Source organism: Herpailurus yagouaroundi, unplaced genomic scaffold (assembly GCF_014898765.1).
Source record: "Herpailurus yagouaroundi ecotype Mexico unplaced genomic scaffold, PumYag 77, whole genome shotgun sequence".
Taxonomy (NCBI): domain Eukaryota; kingdom Metazoa; phylum Chordata; class Mammalia; order Carnivora; family Felidae; genus Herpailurus; species Herpailurus yagouaroundi.
The window spans coordinates 98,454,160-98,471,666 of record NW_024412388.1 but is presented as its reverse complement, the minus strand read 5'-3'; the positions used below and the strand labels follow the sequence as shown (position 1 = coordinate 98,471,666).

Here is a 17,507-nt window from a genome sequence, read left to right as displayed (position 1 = left end):
CGGACCGCGAGATCGTGACCTGGCTGAAGTCGGACGCTTAACCGACTGCGCCACCCAGGCGCCCCTCATGAACTGTTTAAATAGCTTCTCCAAATTCACTTGTTTCCCAAGGATACAAAGTTTTGGCCAAAAGTTGGGGCCAGAACTCTCCCTGGCATGATCACTAAAGGGTTAATAAAATTTTTATTGTGTTATTTACAGTTTTTCTCCTTCTCGTTTTATGTTCAGAGTTCTTTGTGATAAAGTTATAGCCTCTCAAAGATGTTTAATAATAATAATCATAATATATTTTGTAATCTTTTTAATTTTCTTTCCTATTTAAAAAAAAAAACAAAAAAACAAAAAAAAACCTCTTCAGGTGTCCTAAAATTCTGATGAGCCAGATGTGTCCTTAATAGGAGTTGTTGGCTACCCTTACTGATTGCTTTCTTTCCAAATCTCCTTACTAAAGATAGAGCTTTGGGGCCTTCACTAACCATTAAGACTGCTACATATTTTGAATATGATTTGATTTTTATGATATATGATTGGGGCAAAAGATGTAAAAATACATTCACTGTACCCAAAATTTGCAAGCAGCTGGCTCAATAATTAACATATTTTTCCCCTAAAATCAATAGGCTATGCATTTTTAAATAAAACTGTTTGGCATTTTTGGAGAATCCTCATCTATCCTTATTTATTTGTTTGTTTAGATACCAAACTACTATAAAATTATAAAGAAACCAATGGATTTATCCACCGTGAAAAAGAAGCTTCAGAAAAAACATTCCCAACACTACCAAAACCCAGATGACTTTGTGGCTGATGTCCGTTTGATCTTCAAGAACTGTGAAAGGTTTAATGAAGTATGTTAGCTTCCAAACTATAAAGTCTTGGATTATTAGGTTTTCGGGGGGGGGGGGGGGGGGTTTTATTTTATTTTTCCTGGGAAGAGATTTTTCTAATTTGATTCAAAAAAATTTTTTCTGCTGCAATCAGAAGTAAAATTTGGTTGCATCCACAGCTCCAAAGAAGAAAGTTTACTGTGTATAATTAGATAAGTTAAGAATATTAGTGGATATTCCTTTTTAAACAAGTTGAGAATTGAGATATACAAGTATAGAAAGGAATATATACTTATAGTTAAGTGTATTTTATGGGAAATGATTATAAACAGCCTATATTTGGGGTACATTTAGGATGGGCATTTGTACTGGTTCCTCTGATTTTATTATTAATGTAGGTTAATAATGTTAATCTATTAGATGTAGAACCCTAAAATCACAAACTCATCTCTGGTGGCTCATCTTGAATTGTAGCCCAGAGTATATAATGTTGAGTTTTCTGATCTCAGCAATATGACTTTCATTAACTTTGGTCATACATTTTTTTGAAGAAACAGATGAACTGTCCTTGAGAAAAACTGTGATATGTGACTCTTTCAAAGAAACTGTTTTGTTTTCTTTGGGAAAAATCAGGTCTCTTATTGTTAAGGAAGATTTTCATTATTCTAGGAGAAAAAAATGGAATTGGTTAAGAATCTACAACATCTTTCAAAAGATTATAGAGTATCTTCTTTATTGCTGATGAAATTTGGGTGCCATATGACTATTACTAAAAGTACTTGAATCATTTAAAGTATACTCATAGCTGCCTCTGGAAATATCTAGGTGACCTTTTTAAAATTTGTAAAAAAAAAAAAAAAAATCCCTATAGGTCAAAAGTATAGTATAGCAATATACCACAGAGAGTATAGTAACACCTTACTCGAAGTTTAATTAATACAGTCCTAAGTTTTGTGTCTTTCTAATCAGCTAGATTATTTTCAAGTAAATTGCTTTCGGGAATTGTAGGCAACCCTTTCGAGGAAGAAGATACATTTTATCTGCTTTAGTAATAGTTAAATAATTTATGATTAACAAATTGCCATACAGATAGAATTCTGATAGGTGGTTTGTTGATGGTTTGACAGTTTTTAAAAAGCAACATTTCTTATATTACTTGTTTTTTGGTTTTAATTACATTGATGTATTTGGTCCAGGTCCATTTCAGATTGACTTTATTAATTCTGAATTTGAGACAGTTTTTACGGTTTCACAGTAGCTTTAGCACCAGAACTTTGTAAAGAAAGCAGTTCCATGTTCTGTAGTATTTTAGAAAGCACTTAATCTGGTTATAGCAATTTGTTCCCCCTAGTATGGCTGACTTTCGTCGCCAATCCTATGCAGTTTTATAACTTTAGAAAGGATTATAATTTCCCTTTTTTTTTTTTGACTCTGGTATCCTTTTTAGATGATGAAAGTTGTTCAAGTTTATGCAGAAACACAAGAGATTAATTTGAAGGTAAGCTTTTCAGACCATGCAAACTTGGTGAAGGAATATGCATTACCAATAGGTGAATATTCCTATCTTTTGCTTGCAGGCTGATTCAGAAGTAGCTCAGGCAGGGAAAGCAGTTGCATTGTACTTTGAAGATAAACTCACAGAGATCTACTCAGACAGGACCTTCGCACCTTTGCCAGAGTTTGAGCAGGAAGAGGATGATGGTGAGGTAACTGAGGACTCTGATGAAGACTTTATACAGCCCCGCAGAAAACGCCTAAAGTCAGATGAGAGACCAGTACATATAAAGTAAAATGACATGAACTTAACTAATTGTTTTAAGGAAAAAAAAAGAAAGAAAAAACCCTTTTATTTAAGTGTTGCTGGAATATCCTGCCTACAGTGGGCACCTCCTTGAAGAAGCTGATAGCTCTTACACAGTATTAGATTGAAGTAATGGACAGAAATCACTTCTTGTCAAGAAAGGGGGGAGACAACTCTATTTGCAATTTCAAAAGAAAAACAAAAAGGAAAAGCAAAATGATTTGAAGATTTCTGTTACTAAAGAGGGTGGTTCTTTAGAATGGTAGATACTGGTCATCATGTGCTATTGATTGGTGCAGGATACTGGGTGTACAAGTAAATACTTGATGGTCCTGTTGCTCGTGTCTGTTTGGACAAGAGCATACAGTCATTAAAAACAACTTTCATGCTCCCCTTCCACACACGTACATACTGGTTTGTTTTCTAATTAAAATCAAAGTTACTCAGATTCCACTTTGATGTCAGTGCAGATGTGCATTGAATCATGCCATTATATTTGTTCTCACTTTGATGCTGTTGGGCCTTAGTTTTTATATTGGTTTAAAGAACTCAACAGCAGTTTTATTTTCTATTTATACTTAGAGTCTAGGAAACATCATCGATCATCATTTAATCAGTTTTAATGGTCTGCTGAAATAAATATGGTAACTTTTCAGTGGCTGATCACGTGGTAGTCATTTCCAGAAAAACCCTTCCACAGAATTGCACTTCCCAGTCGGATCATCCGATCGTACAGTTACTCCCATCAAAGGTGGAATGTTTATTTCAAAATTAATGTAGTTTTCATTTAAATTTGCTTGAGAAGGTGACAACTGGCTCTTACCCAGTCTTCCTTTGTATCAGTTTTCTGATAGACCACTATTGGCAAACAGTAATCTGTCAACTACCAAATGTGTAAAATTTTCTGTATTTCACTTTGTCTTATTTGTAAATAGTGAACTAAAACTTCTGGCAGATCAGCAACATTTGCTGAGCCTGTTTTTTAAGCTAATGTGTATTCTTACTAATGTTCCTATCAAGAATGGATTTGTAATATATGCTGTCTATTTCTAATGTTCACATTCATATTTTGAGGTTCTATCTTATTTTAATAGAGAACAGACTTCTCAGAAAATCTTCAGAAGCAGCTTATTATTAAATATCAAACTATTGAAATAAACCCGGTGGGGTTAGATTACTCATCTGTCCACCAAGTGGGACATTTGCATGGACTGGGGGCTTAACGGACTTAGAAGAGGCCTGTAAGTAAATCCTGAAAATGAGCCAATCCCCACTTGAATGGTTACTGGAGTAAACCCACCTTTACTACCCTGCGTTCAGCACCCGAGGCAGATAAACCACCTTGGCTTGGTTTTGTTTTTCTTCTCTTCATTTGTGATGCTCAGATCCAAGATGTGTGTTCTAGACTGTGTATGGGCTTCTCTTTTGTTGGATTAAAAAAGTTAGTCCTACTTTTGTATGGACACCTTAGAATATAAAGTGACCAAAATAGAAGACTTGCCATTAGATATTTTTCAGACGTCAGCAGATTTGTGGCAAATCATTTGCCTTTTTAAAAATTCAGCTTATGCAGTTCAGACAGTAGACTACTCAGTAAAAATTATTTGACATAACTGTCTAAGAGGTAAATATTTTTTAGTGCATATTGAATCAAATAAAGTGCTCTAAAGAAATTATTATACAAATTCCTTTGGGTTGTTTTTCTTTTCTTAACAAATGTTGGGGGTAAACATGGATATTATTCAGGCCTTCTGATGGTGTATTTAAGCAGTATTGATTTAATACTGCTGTTGATTTACTTCATTCTGTGGCTTCCTTTTAGCTTCTCTTTCAGTTTTGTTAGAAGTTAGGCTTTAGAACCTACACCGAACTGTTTTATCATTTTACTCAAATTTCAGGTTCTTAAGAAGAATTGTCTTATAAGGGAGAATTGTTTAAAAATGCTTTATTTATGTGCATTTCCCTCTTTCCCACAGCATTTATGATTTCAGTTTATCAGGAGACGTATCTAAGGGCACAGTTTTGGAAAGTGATGAGTAGCAGTATAACTTCCTTTTGTCCATCCATTGATTTCTAGTATTTTATACTTGCCCTTCAGATGAATCCTTTTCATGATTCTTAGATAAGTCTTTTATATAGGTTCTACCAATGGAGGAGAAACTAAAGTTTAAATATTTATTTCTTGATATTTGGGGCCTTAAAAGATAACGTGTTCCCTTTGAAGTTTTTTCATGTTACGTGGAATTTTTGTTTTTTATTTTTTTTAAGATTGGTTTTTAAAAAGCCACTTTACTGTCAGCATTTAATAGGCTCCACTTCTGTTAATGGAAGGCAATTCATACTACTGAGGATTTACTATTAAGTAAATAACTATCAGCAAACCACCGTTTAAATGAAGGTGTTCAGTTTAGATTTCACTGAAATTTTTTTCTTGTACGTTGATCTCTGTGTTCCTAACTGATTTGTTCAGCCACTAATATAACTGTTAAAAAGTATAAAAACTTACATTGACATTCAGATATCTTACATGTTTTTCTATTAATTTATGTCTCAAAAAAGTAAACATTGAATATCAGTTCCTGAAGGCAGTTTGTTTTGATACTCTTTGCATTTGTTATCCTTTGTTAAAAAACAGTACTTTAGATTTGGAGATGTTAAATGTTTCCTTGAAAAGATTGCAAAGTTTTGCAATACCTGAGTTCCCGTCTCCCATCAGAACACTAAGAATAAAGTGTTTCTCAGTCTGTTCTGCTGGCCGAACTTTGCATTATTTTTAATTTATTTTATTTTATTTTATTTTATTTTTTTTTAGCATTTGGCTCAGCTGATTCACTGAGTAAAGGAATTGTTTTGCAAGGTGAAACATGTACGTGTTCCAAAGTATGGTTAAGTTGTAGGTCATGCTCTATATTACCACAGATCATTACCACAGAGATGATAAGGTATTGGATCCCCTGTTGAAATTATTCTTTTTGGAATCAACAAGGTACTTTCTGATTTCTATGTCTTATATAAGAGAATTTTAAATAATATTAAAGTCAGTTAATTCTTTTTGTTGTAACAGTTTTTGAGGTTTTTAGTTAATCCAAAGAAATAATGCTTTTAAATAGAAGCAAAAGGTTTATAGTGTGCAAATTGTAGATTTATCAATTACCTCAGCAGGTATCCTGCCATGTAATTATTAGTGATTAGTGTTAATAAGCCAGTAGATTTAGGTCTTCTGACTGTGCCCTTGGATTTTGGCCTACTATCTTTATTCAATAATCTCTTAGTATCCACAATGGGAGTAGATGCTGTGGCCCTCTCTCCCTTGGCCTTTTAAGTCCCTTACCCATTCCCCCTCATATAAAACACAGGAAGTATAAAAATCTCATTTCTTGTTGAAGTCAGCACTGCTTATTTGCATACTCCGCATTGGATCGGTGAGTAGTTTTATAAAATCCACCCAACCCAACTCTCCTAATCAAAACAATCAAATTCTTAATTCATACCGTCTGTATTAATAATCTGCTGAAGATGATCCAAGGTTTTCAAAGTGTATCAGTTTAATCTTGAACTGAACCTTGATGCTTTCTTTTTCTTTTTCTCTCAGTTCTCTCCTCCTCGATAAAGCAATAACACTGCTTTAAGTCTGTTGCCTGATAGGCATGTCATAGTCCTCTCCCGGATGGTGATTTTATAGGAAAGTTTGTATGCATATCACCCAGTCTATCTTTTAAAAAGTAAGAAATTTAAATGTATGCTGGAGCTTACGACAATATATTGTGGCATTTTATTTTAAAAATTGGGGAAAGTTGCATATTTTTTTAAAAGTAGGTATTTGAGTAAAAAAAAAATTGAAGGTACTTTTTTAAGAAAAAAAAATTTATATGCCACAGTTTACATAGACATTTCAGATTTCAACATGTACTCTTGGATATAATGGTTTCTTTTACTTGGGCCAAAATGCATGTAAAGCATATCTTTCATCTTAGTTCCTTGTGTTTGCCTCCATGGTCTTTTATATATTTTTTATTGTAGCTGAGAAAGTTATCTTCAAAAACAGTCAATTTGGATATATTTGTCACGATCATACTACAAAATGTACAAAATTAAGTTTGGCCCTTTTCTAGCAAGTAATCTTTAAAGTTAAAAATGCTGTTCTTTTAAGTTCACCAAATTCGTATGTGGGAAGGCACTGAGATGATTTTGTAAGTGCCACTGCAATATGCCCTTTCAGGTGTGGCCTAATTTCCAGTCTTAAGAAGGAAGTGCTTGTCTGCTCCTGGTCTGAAAAATGTAGGCATTTACTATGTTTTAAATCACAGTGAAACATGTATATAAGCCTATAAAAACGGTATGTGCAATCTGAAAGCCTGTTAATTTTCTATGTAGACATACACACGAAAGGGTTAAAATCACAGCCTTACTAGTTCCTTGCTTCCAGTATTTCAACTGGTCTCCTCCCCTCATTATTATTATTATTACTACTACTATAACTACTATTATTTTTGCACATAACTAACTACCCTTCAATATGATTCTTAAAGAAAAAGTGCTGTTTCTGTGGTATTGTATTCTCTAAATAATCATATTTAATTTTTTAAAACAAGGTTGCAGTTTCTAATTGTTCCGTTCCTGTGTTTTTTGCTGGTGTGTATTAAAAGCAAGATTTTCTTTTTCATGGTTATTTAATACATTAGCTGCCTGTAAATATTTCTTGTTATAATGCTCTGGAATGTGTTGTAGAAGTTGTATTAGATTAGTTTAAAGCCTTGTTTGAAAGCCACATTGTTTTGGTTATTTCTATTAAATTAGAAAATTGAAAAAGTTTGCAAATGAATTCCTTTTTTTCTTCCTCTTTGAGTTGAGATTTAGTCATTTAAATGTATTTGAAAAATGTATACTGTGTGCCAGGCACTGGAGTTATAAAAGTGAAAAAACCAAACACAGTCCCTGCCTTCACAAGCGCTTAGACTCTATATGAGACTGATGAGTGCTCTGATTGGGATCAACACAGAAAAGAGTAGGAACACATGGGACAGGATCTAACACCTAAGTTCATTGGTTGGTGAAGCGATCTCTTTCACTCATAAAAATGTGATGACGGTGGACCAGGCAAAGAGAGAGTGAAAAGAGAATAAAATATAGAGAAGTCTGAAAATGAAAGAGAATATGTATAGACGTTCATTTGGAGCAGAGCGTAGGTTGGAGTAGTAAAATACTAAGCTGGAGAAATGAGCCAGAGTCTTTTTTCTTTTTTTGATGTTTGTTTATTTATTTTGAGAGAGGGCGTGTGTGCATGTGCAAGCAGGGGAGGGGTAGAGAGAATGGGAGAGAGAGGGAATCCCAACAGGTTCCATGTTGTCAGCACAGAGCCCAACATGGGGCTTACACTCACGAACCATGAGATCATGACCTGAGCCGAGATCAAGAGTCGGACACATAGCAGACTGAGCCACCCAGGTGCCCTGAGCCAGGTTCCTATTTAAGCAGTGCCTGGGAAGTCTTGTTAAAGGGTTTAAGTGCTTTCACTGAGGGCAACTAGGAGCCCCTGAAGAATTTTAAGCAGGATAGGGCTTGTGGAGTTGATATAATCAGACTTGCCTTCTTGAAAGTAAGTTTGTTTTCAACTATAAAGAATGGATTATGGAGAATGTTGGAAGTGGAGAGTGGTAGGCTGTGAATAATCCAGGTGAGCCCTAAACTAGCTATTAAACCAGCTATTTGGCAGTGGTGATGGAAAATCGTCAAATTTTAGATTTAGAAAGTAAAACAGACCAATAATGGAGGCCAGGTGGTTACCTTAGGCATATTTTATATAACACCTATTAAAATAATAAGGAATGGAAGAAAGGATATGGGGATATGTTGAGTTTAAGGTACCTATGGAACATTAAGGTGCAGATGTCCATCGTTCTGGTGTTCATGAGAAATAACTAGGCTGCAGACCAAGCCTGTAAGATCATCCATCAGGAATCCTGTTTTATTTATCACTGAGTATGGCTAGCACATGATAGGCATTCAGCAAACAACTGTCAAAAGTTGAGCCATTAGCATAATAATTGTTACATAAATGTAAGAATAAATAAATGTAAATATGTAAGAATAAATAAATGTAAGAATATGATATTGCCTAGGAAATTTATAGAATGAAAAGAGTAGAATACTTATGATAGCAGAGGAAACATTGAAGGGGAGCTATATAAAAAAAGATTTCACAAGAAAACTGGAATAGTCATGGAAGAAAGGCAGAGGAGCCATGATGGAAAATGAGAGAGAGGTTTCATAAGGGATTTCAAAAGGAGCATCATTGATACCAAGTTTTAGAGCAAGAGATGAGGTAAAGGTAAGGTGGCCACTGAATTGAGCAATATAGAAGCCATTGATGACCTTGAGCTATTCCAGTTTGAGCAGCAGTAAGAATATAGTGGGTTAGATGAATGATTGAGTGTAGATTGTTTTTCAAGAAATTTGACTTTGGCTTTTCTTTAGGTTATGCAGAACTACGGCCATGAATAACCAAGTGGAATATCAGAGTTGAACTTCCAAATTGTTACCTTTCTGAATGCAGTTTGTGTAGTGGAAAAATGATGAGTTTTGGCCAATGCGTCACTTGAACCCTTTGGTTTGAACTGGCAAACTAAAGCTTACCTGTATGAACTCTGAGTTTCACTTTATTTATTTGTGAAATGAGGATAGTTATGTGTAGCTCATGGAATTAATACAGACAAGAGGTCATTTATAGCACAAGGTTGGCACTGGTAAGTTATCAACCCTTAGTTCCTTTTTCCTATTTCTTCTTCCTGCTTTTGCCATGAAAAAGGGGCAGGTTAGAAATACAGTTTCTCCTTTTTTACTAATGGGATGAGAAAAAAATGTAGATGCAGGACCCCAAAATTTTTAGATCTGTCCTCAACTCTTAAATATTTAGGTTGTGTTTCACTAATTTAAATGAGGCTTAGACTTGTAGACTCCAACAGACACTCAAGTTGGGCTCTAGATTTCTAATAAATGCAAAAATGAATTGGTAGGATACACATCTAATCCAAGGCTTTGTCTCAGGTTTCCCCCTTTTGTGGCCTCAGGTGGTGGTAAATATGTCACTATTCTTTTCATTTATAAAACTGTTACTGTTGATGATCTATAAAGGCAGTATATAGGGACATCTGTTTCTGACAATATGGCAGACTACATCCCCTGAGGAACCCTTCTAATGGTATAAAACATCTGAAATGTTGGATAAGATTCATTCAAAACAAAACGAAAACTTTAAATGTATTGCTGAGCTAGCAAAGAAGGAAGATACTCAAAGCTGTAGCTTAAGGCCAATTTTTCTCTTTCCTTCCTTCCTTCCTTCCTTCCTTCCTTCCTTCCTTCCTTCCTTCCTTCCTTTTCTTTCCTTTTCTTTCCTTCCTTTTCTTTCCTTCCTTTTCTTTCCTTCCTTTTCTTTCCTTCCTTTTCTTTCTTTCAAAAAGCAAGTGCCAGTCTTAAGCTTTGATTGCCAAGTCATCCACTTCAAAGACAACTCTGACTAAACACATTGCCAACCACACAACTAGATAAAGAGCCAGGTTACCTTTCCCCACTGCGGCTCCTTTGATTTAGAAATCTTAGTTGATTTCTGTAAGGGACCATTTGACCCATTTGTCTTTTCTCCACACATTAAGTTCCTGCGCTCATGTTTTAAATTCACCCGTAAAGAGTAAGCCCACAAAAGCCTAGACCCCCCCCCACCCCCAACCCCAGTAAATGCAGAACCCCTGGTCTTGTTTGTACCCCCATCTCTCTCTGTCCCTAGCTTTTTGCAACCTTGATATGTGGGCCAAGGTATACTGTGTAATTTCCAGCTCTTGTAAGTAAATAAACATTTATTTCTTCAGTTTCCTGATGGTTGTTGCTGAAGTGTCTTGCAACCATAATAAGAACCACAAGGGCCAGTCCAGCCACAACATTAGTTATTGGTAGGTTGAGACCAGTACAAAACAAAGCTTCATTTTATCATCTGTAGCATTTTTACCAAAAATGTTTGACAGTCTAATCATGTAAAATAATTAGACAAAAGTGCAATGTAGTACATTTACAAAGATGCCTGGTGTGAATTTTTAAAGTAACTGTTGTATAAAACAGGTGGGGGGCGCCTGGGTGGCGCAGTCGGTTAAGCATCCGACTTCAGCCAGGTCACGATCTCGCGGTCCGTGAGTTCGAGCCCCGCATCGGGCTCTGGGCTGATGGCTCAGAGCCTGGAGCCTGTTTCCGATTCTGTGTCTCCCTCTCTCTCTGCTCCTCCCCCGTTCATGCTCTGTCTCTCTCTGTCCCAAAAATAAATAAACGTTGAAAAAAATTAAAAAAAAAAAAAAAAACAGGTGGGGAGACTGTTAATCAAAAAATAGTGTGTAATACAATAACTTAGATTTGATCTTGAATTAAATAACCCTTATAATTAAAGCCATTTTAGAGACATCTGTGGAAATTTGTAGATGAATTCTTAATGATAGGGAATGTTTAATTTTCTTAGGTGACAATGATTTTGTGCTTATACAGGAGTAAGTCCTTTTTCTTAGGAAATGCATGCTGAAATATCGAGGAAGGAAGTGTCATTATACTACTTTTCAAATGGTTAGGCAAAATGTGTGTGTATAAAATATATATGGAAGATAGTGTTGATGTGGTAGAATAACAACTGATGAATCTTCGTGAAAAGTAGATGGGGTGTTTATTGTATTGTTATTTCAAATTTGGGGAGACTTGAAAGTTGTCCAAATAAGGTTCAGTGGGTGTGGAACCAAAAGCTTGAATCTCAAGAAGTGTTGAAGAGGACAGTTGCCCCACAGGCTCTGCCAGTCCTTGTGTCCTAAAGACTTTGGAATGGGCTAAGTAAGCTTTAAAGGAGACAAAGCATAGGGCTAACATAAGTTTGAACTGAGGCAGATACTCTTCCCAAACCTGGTACTTCAAAATATGACACACTTAGTGAAAGAATGAGCCAGGATACCCTATCTCAGGAGAGAAAGAAAACTGTGTGGAGGGAAGAAAAAAAATCTCCCTTGAGATTTGGCGTCTACAAGCTGACATCTAAAATAGGTTTGGAACCAGACTTATACTGCCTATGTCAGAAAAACGCAAGAATTTAAAGTGATTTGTATTTGCTAATAATAGCATAAGGGAGGGTCGCCTGGGTGAAGCAGTTAAGCATCCAACTTCTGCTCGGGTCATCATCTCACGGTTTGTGGGTTCGAGCCCTGCTTCAGGCTCTGTGGGGACGACAGCTCAGAGCCTGGAGCCTGCTTCAGATTCTGTGTTTCTGTCTGTCTGCCTGCCTCTCTCTCTCTCTCTCTCTCTCTCTCTCTCTCTCAAAAATAAGTAAATGTTATTTTAAAAAGTAATAGCATAAAGGAGGTGGGTAGGAGCGAAGTTGCATAACCATATTGCAAAAAGGAGGTAACAAATAGAGCTACCTAAGAGTAGTGCTCCTATGTGGAGTTAGCCTAGTATAAGTCTGTATCATTCTGATAAGATGTATGTGGTAAACAGAACAATTTTTAAAAATTAAGCAGTGAAAATTCATTAGAGAAAATAATTTGGAAAATACGTGAAGTAAAAGCATTAAAGGAGGAACAGAACAAAAAAAAAGGCATAGAAAGCAAAAAGTAAAAACGTAGACATGAATCCAACAGTATAATTATTACATATGAATGGATTAAACAGCTCAATCAAATTATGAAGATTATCAGACTGGGTAAAAAGACTCAATTCAACTATATATACTGTTTTCAGGAGACACACTTTAGATTAAAAGATACAAATAGAGCAATCCCTATCAAAATAACACCAGCATTCTTCACAGAGCTACAACAAACAATCCTAAAATTTATATGGAACCAGAAAAGACCCCAAATAGCCAAAGCAATCTTGAAACCAAGGCTGGAGGCATCACAATTTCAGACTTTAAGATGTATTACAAAGCTGTAATAATCATCAAGACAGTGTGGTCCTGACACAAAAACAGTCACACGAATCAATGGAACAGAATAGAGAACCCAGAAATAGACCCACAAATGTATGGCCAACTAATCTTTGACAAAGCAGGAAAGAATATCCAGTGGAAAAAAGGGAGTCCCTTTAGCATACGGTGTTGGGAAAACTGGACAGTGACATGCAGAAGAATGAACCTGGACCACTGTCTTACACCATACACAAAAATAAACTCAAAATGGATGAAAGACCTAAATATAAGAAAGGAAGCTGTTAAAATCCTAGAGGCGAAAACAGGCAAATGCTCTGACCTCGGCTGCAGCAGCTTCTTAATGTGTCTTCGGTGGCAAGGGAAATGAAAGCAAAAATGAACTATTGGGACCTCATCAAGATAAAAACCTTCTGCGAAGTGAAGGAAACAGTCAGCAAAACTAAAAGGCAACCGACAGAATGGGAGAAGATACTTACAAATGACATATCAGATAAAGGGTCAGTATCCAAAATCTATAAAGAACTTACCAAGCTCAACATCCAAAAAATAATCCAGTGAAGAAATGGGCAAAAGACATGAATAGACGATTTGCCAAAGAAGACATCTAGATGGCTAACAGACACATGAAAAAATGCTCAACATAAGTTCTCATCAGGGAAAAAAATCAAAACCGTAATGAGATACCACCTCGTATCTGTCAGAATGGTTAAAATTAACTCAGGCAATAACAGATGTTGGCGAGGATGTGGACAAAGAGGAACCCTTTTGCACTATTGATGGTAATGCAAGCTGGTGCAACCACTCTGGAAAACAGTATGGATGTTCCTCAAAAAGTTAAAAATAGAACTACCCTATGACCCAGCAACTGCACTACTAGGTATTTATCCAAAGGATACAGGTGTGCTATTTCAAAAGGGCACATGCACCCCAATGTTTATAGCAGTGCTATTGACAAAACCAAAGTATGGAAAGAGCCCAAATGTCCATCGACAAATGAATGGATAAAGAAGATGCGTACACACACACACACACACACACACACACACACACACAATGGAGTATTGGCAATCAAGAAGAATGAAATCTTGCCATTTGCAACAACATGGATGGAAGTAGATAGAGTGTATTATGCTGAGTCAAATTAGAGAAAGACAAATATGGTTTCACTCATGGAATTTAAGATACAAAACAGATGAACATAATGGAAGCACAAATATAAAAGTGGAGAGGGACAAAACATAAGAGACTCTTAAATACAGAGAACAAATGGAGGGTTACTGGAGGGGTTATGGGAAGGGGGATGAGCTAAATGGGTAAGGGGCACTAAGGAAGACACTTGATGGAATGAGCACTGGGTGTTATATGTAGGGGATGAATCACTGGAATCTACTCCTGAAATCTTTATTGCACTATATGCTAACTAACGGGTGTGAATTTAAAAAACAAAAACAAAAATTTTATATACAATAAAAACTTGCACATTAAAAAAAATAAAAGATACAAATAGATTGAAAGTAATAGCAGGAAATAAGTCATATCCTGCAAACAGCAATCACAACAAAATCTTATGGGCATTTTATAATAATGTAAGTGTTAATTGACATCAGGGCGATTTTATAGTTCTAAACATATATACGCCTAATAACAAAGGACAAGAATACATGAAAACAAAAACAGATGAAGGGAGAGTTAACTACAACCATAATGGTTGGAGACTTCAATATACTACTTTTCAATAAGGGATAGAAAACTAGAACAACAAAACAAGATAAACAACACTACAAACCAACTGATCTAATAATAGACATCTGTAGAACACTCCTCTCAACAGACAACAGATATACATTCTTCTCAAGTACAGGGAACATTCTCCAGGATAGGTCATTTGCTAAGCCATAAAACAAACCTCAACAAATTTAAGAGAATAGAAATAGTAGGGGCGCCTGGGTGGCGCAGTCGGTTAAGCGTCCGACTTCAGCCAGGTCACGATCTCGCGGTCCGTGAGTTCGAGCCCCGCGTCGGGCTCTGGGCTGATGGCTCAGAGCCTGGAGCCTATTTCTGATTCTGTGTCTCCCTCTCTCTCTGCCCCTCCCCCGTTCATGTTCTGTCTCTCTCTGTCCCAAAAAAAATAAATAAATAAACGTTAAAAAAAAAAAAAAAAGAATAGAAATAGTACAAAGTATGTTCTCCAACAGTGGAATGAAATTAGGAAACAAAAGCAGGAAAAAGGTTGAGAAAATCACAAATAGGTGGAATTATTAAACACAATACTCCTGCTAAATAACCAATGGGTCAATAAATCAAGAGAAATCAGAAGACATTTTGAGAAGAATGAAAATGGCACAATGTTAACAGAAGTTATTAAATTCAGGTAAAGCAGTGCATAGAGGGAATTTTATAGTTGTAAATGTCACCTAACCTTAGAAATTATTCATTAGAAATAAAAGAATTAGAATACAATGAACAGTTGTATGACAACAAATGAGATAACCTAGATGAAACAGATAAATTCCTAGAAGGACACAAGCTAAAACAGACTAAAGGAAAAACAGACAATCTCAATAGACCTTTAACAAGTGAAGAGTTTGAAGTAGTAAAAAAAAAAAAACAAAACAAACAAACAAAAAAAAACTACCCACAAAGGAAAGCACAGGCACAGCTGGCTTTACAGCTTAATTCTACTAAACATTTAAAGAAGAATTAATACCAATTATCCACAAACTCTTCCTAAAAAGAGAAAAGAGAGGGATGCCTGGGTAGCTCTGGCACCCATGATTAGACTGGAGTTACGGGTTTTGGGGAGGAAGACCACTGAGGTACAGTGACATCGTTGTCTCACATCAAGGGTGCCTATTATCAGTATGACTTAACACTGTCAATGTGAACCTTGATCACCTGGCTGAGGTATTTTTCAGGTTTCTCTACTGTAATGCTACACTTTTCCTTCCTTTTCATACTGTCCACTCTGGTGGAAGTCACTGTGCACAGTGAGTGGGCAGTTAATCCTCCATCCCCTTGAGGATGAAGTGTCTCCATAAATTATTTGAAATTCTTCTGCACCAGAGATTTGTTTCATTGTTCATTCATTCAATCATTTATTTATGGATTCATAAGCATTTATTTTGTACCTGAGGTTACAATCCAATACTATTAAATCAGTCCAATTCTAAGAAAAAAAAAAAAAAAAAAAACTAGTCCAACTTCAGCTCAGCTCATGATATCATGGCTATCAGCTAGTCAACTTCAGCTCAGCTCATGATATCATGGCTCATGGCTTCCAGCCCCACTTCAGGCTCTGCACTGATGGTGTGGAGTCTGCTTGAGATTCTCTCTCTCTCTCTCTCTCTCTCTCTCCCTCCCTCCCTCCCTCCCTCCCTCCCTCTTCTCCATTTGCACTTTCTCTCAAAGATAAATAAAACTGGGGCGCCTGGATGGCGCAGTCGGTTAAGCGTCCGACTTCAGCCAGGTCACGATCTCGCGGTCCGTGAGTTCGAGCCCCGCGTCGGGCTCTGGGCTGATGGCTCAGAGCCTGGACCCTGTTTCTGATTCTGTGTCTCCCTCTCTCTCTGCCCCTCCCCCGTTCATGCCCTGTCTCTCTCTGTCCCCAAAAAATAAATAAACGTTAAAAAAAAAATTAAAAAAAAAAGATAAATAAAGCTTAAAAAAAAAAGAGAACATTTCCCAACTCATTTTATATGGCCATTATTACCCTGATACCAAAACCAGACAAGATATCACAGGAAAAGACTACAGACCAGTCTCTCTCATGAATATGGAGGCTCATATCATCAACAAAACACTAGCAAACTGAATAAAGTAACATAAAAAAAGAATTATACATGATGACTGGGATTTACTCCAGGGATGTACACAGTTCAACTTCTGAAAATCAATATAATATGTCCTATCAGTACTATAAAAACAGAAATTACATGATCATCTCAGTAGATTCAAGAAAAGCATTTGGCAGAATCCAATGCCCTTTTGATAAAAACACTCAACTAGGAATAAAAGGGAGGTTCCTCCACATGATTAAAGTCCTCTATCAAAAATACACAGCTAACATCATACTTAACGGTTAAAAGATAGAGTGCTTTCTCCCAAACGTTAGGAAAAAGGCAAGGACATCTGTTCTTACTTCAACATTGTACTGGAGGACATTGTACTAGCTAGGACAATAAGGCAAGAAAAGAAATGAAAGCCATCCAAATCAGAAAGAAGCAAAATGATCTCTATTTACGGATGACTTGAACTTAGAAAAAATCAAAGGAACACACTAAAAATCTATTAGACTGATAATCATGTTAAGCAAGATTGCAGGATAAAAGATGATATAAAAAAATCTGTTGTGTTTCTACACACATGCAATGAATAATCTGAAAATGAAATTAGGAAAATAATTCCACTTATTACAGCATGAAAAACTTAGGAGTTAAAGTAAGTGCAAAATTCATGCTCTGAAAACTGTGAAACATTGACAGAAATTAAAGAACACATAACTACTTGGAAAAACATCTCATGTGCATGGATCAGAGAATTTGAAATTGCACTCTTCAAACTGATACATGGATTCATTATAATCCCTATCAAAACCCCAGTTGATTTATTTGTAGAAAATGACAAGCTTATTCTAAATTCAGAATTTCAGGGGACCCAGAATAGCTAAAGCAATATTAAAAAAGAATAAAGCAAGAGGTCTCAAATTCCCCCATTTCTAACCTATGTACAAAGCAATAATCAAGACACACTGGTACTAGCACAAGGACAAAAACAGATCAGTGGAATAGAATTGAAAGTCCAGAAATAAGCCCATATGTGTATGGTAATCTGATTTGTAGAAAAGGGGCACTCAGAACATTTTAAGGGCCTTGAGTTGTTTGACAGTAAGTAGAGTCAAGATTGGTCACTGTTGGACCTTGAATTAAACATGCAC

At 36.1% G+C, this 17,507-nt stretch overlaps 1 protein-coding gene across 3 annotated transcripts in view; it reads left to right on the top strand.

Annotated features, from left to right (window-relative positions):
• Positions 1-7,446, top strand: part of TRIM33 (tripartite motif containing 33) — a 132,265-nt gene extending 124,819 nt beyond the window's left edge. For 2 of the 3 annotated variants that reach the window (XM_040471380.1, XM_040471378.1), the window contains 3 exons: positions 696-848; positions 2,275-2,325; positions 2,405-7,446. In XM_040471380.1, the coding sequence (XP_040327314.1) occupies positions 696-848; positions 2,275-2,325; positions 2,405-2,617 (417 nt within the window). In that variant the 3' untranslated portion in view covers positions 2,618-7,446. The remainder of the gene's footprint in view (positions 1-695; positions 849-2,274; positions 2,326-2,404) is intronic. The other variant, XM_040471379.1, reaches the window with a different exon arrangement.
• The last annotated feature ends 10,061 nt before the right edge of the window (positions 7,447-17,507 follow it).